At 34.6% G+C, this 7,039-nt stretch overlaps 1 protein-coding gene across 1 annotated transcript; it reads left to right on the plus strand.

Annotated features, from left to right (window-relative positions):
* The first annotated feature begins 281 nt into the window (after positions 1 to 281).
* TIM13 (translocase of the inner mitochondrial membrane 13) lies at positions 282 to 6,765 on the plus strand. Its single transcript, XM_028199856.2, has 2 exons — positions 282 to 536; positions 6,357 to 6,765. Exons 1-2 carry the CDS (start codon positions 423 to 425, stop codon positions 6,504 to 6,506), a joined length of 264 nt encoding a protein of 87 aa, XP_028055657.1. The 5' UTR covers positions 282 to 422; the 3' UTR covers positions 6,507 to 6,765.
* Positions 6,766 to 7,039: the final 274 nt, after the last annotated feature.

A 7,039-nucleotide genomic window follows, 5' to 3' on the forward strand; every position in this document is an offset into this window, starting at 1 on the left:
ATAATAACATAATACTAATTAATATACTAATATGTACATTAAGACCTCGTTTGACAAGTGATTTTTTTAGTCAAAAAGTTAAAAAATACTAAAAAATCAAAAGCTAACAACTTATACAAAAAAGTCAAAAATTATATTTTGTCTCTACTTTTTACTCATCATTTTTATAAAAAATTAAAAAATCATCCTAAACATACTAATTTTTTTTATATCATATTTTAGCTAAAAAAAATTATAAAAAAAAAAAGCCAATTCCCCGAGGCCTAATTGCTACCATCGAAAAATTAATTGTGATTTTATTCAAACCGAATCAAATCAAACCATCGCATAGAGAGAGGTTTCGGAAGGGGCGGCGAGATATATCTATCTAGGGTTTCTGTTGTCAATCTCTGGCATCGAACAAGAAAGATAGAGAAAGAGAGATGGATTCGTTTTCGTCACCATCGAGTGGATCATCGTCGCAGATGTCGACCGAGGACTTCATGAGCCAGCTCAAAACTCAGCTTGCCCAGGCTTACGCTGAGGAGTTCCTTGAGGTACTCTCTCTCTCTCTCTCTCCCCGTGTGTGTGTTAATCGGGTAGGATTGCATAAAGTTCAACATCATTTGTCTTTGGTGGTATCATTGACTTTACTGTATCTCTGTGTACTTAGAAGTCTACTTGTGCTTCTTTCTTCTACAATATATTGCTGCATTTGATGGAAAACGCAGTAAACATGTTTAATGTAGTGACGGACTATTTTATTGATATCTTAGTGATTGCTTTCAACATAATGCTAGATTTCTTGTTTTTATTTTCATCAATCATGAAGAGGTGCTGTACCACTGGCTTAGCACAAACTCACATACATGCATACACTTACACTTGTGTCTCTATCACTTCCCAATTCTTTTGATGATTTTTTTAGGAAAGCCCTGAATTCATATGACTGGAGTTCCTTAATGGTTGGAAATTGGTGACCTTATTCTGATTCATTTTCAGTGATCTGGATATTACTTATATTGACATAATTAAACCATTGTCTTGTCTAGCCAGACCATTGAGTTTCAATGTTAGATTCCAGGTGGGCAGTAGTGGCCAGACTGCTGTTCAATTCACTTGTATACTTTGGTAAATAATATTATAATATTACAAGTAGACATCTTCGAAGCTGTGGATCCAGTGTGGCATAATGGACGTCTTCACTTTTTGAGCTTAAGCCTTTGCTTTTAGACCATAGAAGAATGTCATATGAATCAGTAAGAAACATGTCCTGTCAAGCTTGCATCATTTATTTTATTTATTTATTTTCATTTTTTCCTTTGTTTTCTTTTCTAAGCATTTTCTTTGGAGGTGTTTGTTAGAATAATCTATAACTAAGAAGAAACAAAATTCGCAACTTCCTTACTAGACTACAATTTAATTGTTTGGCAGTTTGAGACTAGAATTTGATTTTTTCAGGACTTATGGTTTTGAAAGTAGTTCACATGTAATTGTATCAATGTCTTCTTCTTCTTCTTCTCTCTCTCTCTCTCTCTCTCTCTCTTTGAAAGCAAGATATTTGGATGGAAATCATGGGGAAAAGATTGAGAGGAGGCGAATACTGATGTATCCCTTTATATATATATATATATTTATGTAGTTTTAATTTATTTAAGATTTTATTTATAGGAATTTCTTAGGATTTAGTCTTTTATTTGATTTATATTAGGATTGTTGGACAATTGTATACATACTATACACACATGCACACATGTTGGGATTGGTGTAATGATCTATCAGAGAATTTTAGCATAATTGGGAAATTAATAATTTTCTACATACCTTTATTGCACACTCCTCCTCCTCTTCCTCTTCCTCCTCTCCCTCTCCCTCTCCTTCCCATTTCTTCATCAATTTTTGGAATTAGAGTCCAACAACGACGCTACATCAACCATCGTTGATCTATTGTTGCTGCTATTTTTTCCTTGCAAACTCATCATCTTGCCGTGAGTGAAGCCTCAGTATTTCTCATTGTCATCACAATCAAATATTTTTTTTTTAAAGTTCATCATTGTTTGCTGACAATCTGCCACAGACTCATTGTTTGAATTAATGATGCTTGTCGTTGTCAGGACCCTACTACCCTCATTGGAAGCCTATCACATTGATTGTGATCTACATTCCCTACAACATTCCTAGCTTTGACTGTCACCTGAATTATTTTGTACTTTCATGTGTAGGAAAACAATTGATAGAAAAAGGTTAATCTAACCCAATTATTGACCCTTATTGACTGAACAAGTATTCCTTGAACAAACCCATTATCTATGAAGTATGGGTACTCCAAAAATATTGTTGTATGAGTACCACCAGGTAAGTATTTGGTACAATACATGCTTACGTGAAACATGTATTCAATATAAAAAATACTTTGGGTATGATTTGAATAGGGATGGGTAAGGGGCAAAAATTAATTTTCAAAAAATGTATGGGTACTGCCTATGAAGCACAGGTACTCCAAAAAGTGTCGTACGAGTACCGGGTACTTACCGGGTGCGGGTGCGGGTACGCGTACCGGTATGGCGGTACGCGTACCGGGTACGGAAAAAGAGGGTCCGGTACGTTTGGTTCATTTGGGTATGCCGTGGGTACGGCGTTGGTACGTTTTGGGTACACCAGGGCTAATTTTTTATTTTTTTATTTTTTTCTGCCCTTGCAGATCAGGAATTATTATTATTATTTTTTTATTTTTTATTTTTTATTTTTTTACCCTTGCAGATCAGTAATTTTGATGTTTCTCTGCTGTCTTGTCTGTCTGTATTAATTGTATAGCATATCAGCAAATTATTTTGATGTTTTTAAAAAGCAATTTGAACCAAAAAAGTAACAAGGCCTATAAAGGGTAGTTCTGTGTGTGACTATGCATTATGTTTTTGTTTCAGATCCTCCTAGAATTTCTTTATAAAATCTTTAATCATAACAAACTTTTAAAGTTTATGCACAAAATATTAAAAATTGATACTGCATTAGTTGATTAGTAGTGGTTAGGAGTGATGCAATTTTATGTATTATGCAAATTGCAATTGACAACCTGTCCAAATTGAGAATTTTTTTCCTTTATTGTTAGCAATTAACTTTAAATCTTTCTTTGGTCTCCTGTTATTTCTTTGGTCTCACCCTATAAAAATAGCAAATTGATGAGCAAAAAGAAAGATTTTAAAAATAAATTATGATCACAAATTCACAATGCATAACATGTCAAAATGAGAGATTTCACAATATTATTTTTAAAGCTTAATGGTTTTAAATTATAGGAAAATGAGTAGTTTTTTTTTTAGTTTTGATATTTAATTTTAATTTGTAGGTTGGATCCTTTAACCATAATTATATTTTAAAAAAAATAAAATATCGGCGTATCGCAGCCATACCCGTATCGTATTTTTTTTGAGTTTTGCCGAATCGGCGTACCCTCACTCATACCCGTACCGCACTCGTACCCGCTCCAGTGCTTCCTTGGGTATTGCGTTTTTTTTTATAAGAATTTAAAAAATATAGAGTTTTGTTGCAATTATAAAAAAATATAGCAAATACTTGGGGTTCTTTTTTTGACCATTACAAAAATATTTTAATATTTTTTTACATTTGATTTTTTATTTGTTATATGTCATATACTATTGCAAATTATAAAAAATATACTTTTTATAGACGTACCAGACCGTACCCATATCCTACTCTTTGTAAATTTTGTCGTATCAGCGTACCCGCATCTACGTCTGCATCCATGCTTTCTAACATGTTGTCCAACCTAATACAATCCAACCACCATTCCACCTTAAAACATCCCAAACCGTACTCACCAAACATGTCATCTTAGTTAAGGCGGTAAACTGACTTGACCCAATCCAACCCAAAACACTTGTGGCCCAAATCTAGCAGCACAAATCTTATCTAAACCCAGTCCATTAATTGTTAATTGATACATCTAAACCAGACCAGTCACAACAAAATCAGACCATTAAAAAAATGAACCAGAATTTCAGCCTTTTTGGAGTTGTTGCCTATATTTTGGAGCATCAAGATGCACTTAGCTTGAATTTGATCTTGAAAGGTGTATGTCTTTTCTTGAAAAATCAGCTCACCATATAGTTGTTATTGTGATTCAATTAGTTTTGCAAAGGTTATCCTTAAGTTCAATCCCTCTAGATTGCTTGCTGCTCAGTCTCATTCCTTATAAGCCAGAGCCCCTCCTGACAACTGTATTTGAGTCTGCTCACTTCTCACTCTACTAACGCAAGGCAAGTTATTATTGATATTTGACTGCCGGTGGGGAGACCATAGACTGAACTGAAACGATCTCTGTATGGAACAAACACTCTTGCCGATTGCTTAAACTTTGGGAACACATCATGATCTGGACTGAAGGAATGATCCATCCGTCTCACCTAGTCTTGGGCAACCCTTAATGAAAGTATGTCAAACTTGTAATTTTACAAGATTCACATGTCAAGGTCTTCTTCCCACTCTTGAGAAATCCTGAGATCCACTTCCAAGATATTGTTGGTAAAGAGCCTAAGCCAGAATTTGACCAATTACTAATCCCTTTTCTCTAATTCATACCAACAACCCTCCATTACTTATTAATGTGTATATATATATATCAGCAAGCTTCCATCATTGAGTGTTACCATTGCTATAGTAAGGGTTGCATTACATCATGTTGTCTCCATCGTACCTTAACTATTGGCCATGTGTCGGGAAACTTATAATAGAGTATGTCGACCAAGTGGTCAAACCTCTAGATGAACCCTTACTCGGAGGAGAAAGGTTAACAAATCTTAGAGAACGGCCATACTTGCATTAGTGTCACAAGATGCAATTCATCTACTTATGTTGAGGAATAGGCTTCATGATTGTAAGAGTATCATGTTAAAAAATCCCCTGATGCTTATATTTTACCCCTTGATGCTTTTCTTTCTGATTTATTTGTTCAATACCGTCTTGATTTACATGTCAATTCAAGTAATAAAAATTATAAGCTTGCTATTGATTTTTGCATCATAGGAAACTAGATTTTAATGAATGGGACTGTGTCATGGTTCGTGTGTGACTTGAGAGTAATTGTAAAAATTCTTTCGAGTAACTTCATGCTTGAGCCACTAAGCCTTTCGTATTATTTATAAGCTTGGAACTAATGCATATTTATTTGACTTTATATATATATATATATAACACTTTTAGTCCTGTTTTGAATGTTGGTTTACTTACCAAGACACGTTTAAGCCTCCCAGCTAGCCAAAAAAAGTTTGCCTACAAATAGTGTTCCTTCGACATTAGCCATATCACCTTTCTGTGTCTTTTTCCACTTCTACTGAGCATGAGTATCATATGGAAGATATTATTGTGATTCAGGATGTTGCTTCTTTGCATGATAGCGTTTGGGGTTATTATGCATTGGAATAATTGTGCTGATCAACTGTTACTTGGATTATTGAGGACGAATTTGTTGCTTTGATAATGATTTTTTCTAATTCTATCACTGCTTTACTATCCAGAGGAGAGTTCTTCTCAATCTGGGAGAATGATGTAAATCGAGAATGAGGAAAAGACTATTTATATTAGGATTATTGGACGTGTGTATATAGGGAGGTGTAATGATTGATGTAATTTAATTTAAGCAATTTAAGCAACCTCCATTTCATTCTCTGGTTCTTTCGCCCTCCTTCCTCTGTTCTCTCTTCTCTCTATTTTCCATGCTTTGCAAATCATCACTGTACATGCGTCATATTTGTTGATCTTTTTTTGTTGCATAAAATCAAGAAATGACTCTTCATATCTACAGTGATAAAATTGCTAGAATAGGAATGAAATCTGTTCCTTTTTGGAGGAGGTTATGAAGTTGATTCATTTGAGTCTGCCCAGCAATGAATGCATGTGAAAAATTGAGCCAGTAAACTTATTGCAGTTCACGCCGAGGAAAAAGTAAATGCTTGTAGGAATAAGCTCAATCAATTATGACAGACACTTTGTCTTAATAATACTCCAAAACTAGGAATGGGTTTTTGAATTATGGCCACTTGATACCTGAAATTCTGTCTTTCGTAAACAATTTGCATTACTACTGATTTTATTAGTATTGAATATGTACAAGTATATAGCATATATACCATTTTAAATGTCCATCATTTAACCAATATGTGTTGTTCAATGTCTGGAACCTTCAGCACAGGCCTTCCTTCCAAAGCTGAGTGGTTCACTTGAACCAACATGATCGCAAGCATGCCATGGCCCTCACTTGGACTAATATATTTGCACCACCTTGATTATTTTAATTTTCCCCAAATGTAATTTTTGTTCCTATTCGTTATTTGCTGATTTGTTTTTGTGGATTGTCACAGACTGTAAGGGGTAAGTGCTTTGAGAAGTGTATCACCAAACCCGGAAGTAGCCTTAGCGGGAGCGAGAGTAGTTGCATATCTAGGTGTGTGGATCGCTACATTGAGGCCACGGGTATTATCAGCAAAGCTCTTTTTAGCTCCCCACGCTAAAATTGTGAAGAGCACACAAATGACAGGTGTGGAATTTTCTAGGGAAAAAAGTTAATGAAAATAGGAGGGGTTGAAAATTGTGTTCCCGTTCCTAATATCCATGAGGAAAGTAGGCCATTTCGCTTTGAATACTATTTTTTGTACTTGGTAATCAGCCATAAAAACTTTGGATTTCTCGACTTTTTTGTTTTTAAATTATCTGTTGCTGATTTGATTTCATGTGTGTGAATTATTAGCAATGGAACAGATGATTTTGACAGTGTGCTCACTCGGGAGAGAAAAATTATAAGGGTTTTGCTATATCCTTTTTGGGTAAATTACACTTTGCATCCCTGCACTTTATACAAAATTTCACTTTAGTCTTTATACATCAAAAGTGTGACACTTATCTTCCTAAAGGGTAATTTCTGTTAGCCTCACTATTAACAGAAGGGCTAATGTAACACTTTACCAGAAGTGTAGGGGGTAAAGTGTCATAATTTGATATGTAGGGACTAAAGTGAGATTTTGTGTAAAATGCAGGGATATAAAGT

The sequence above is a fragment of the Camellia sinensis genome, chromosome 11 (assembly GCF_055761805.1).
Source record: "Camellia sinensis isolate YWXY chromosome 11, ASM5576180v1, whole genome shotgun sequence".
NCBI classification, from domain to species: domain Eukaryota; kingdom Viridiplantae; phylum Streptophyta; class Magnoliopsida; order Ericales; family Theaceae; genus Camellia; species Camellia sinensis.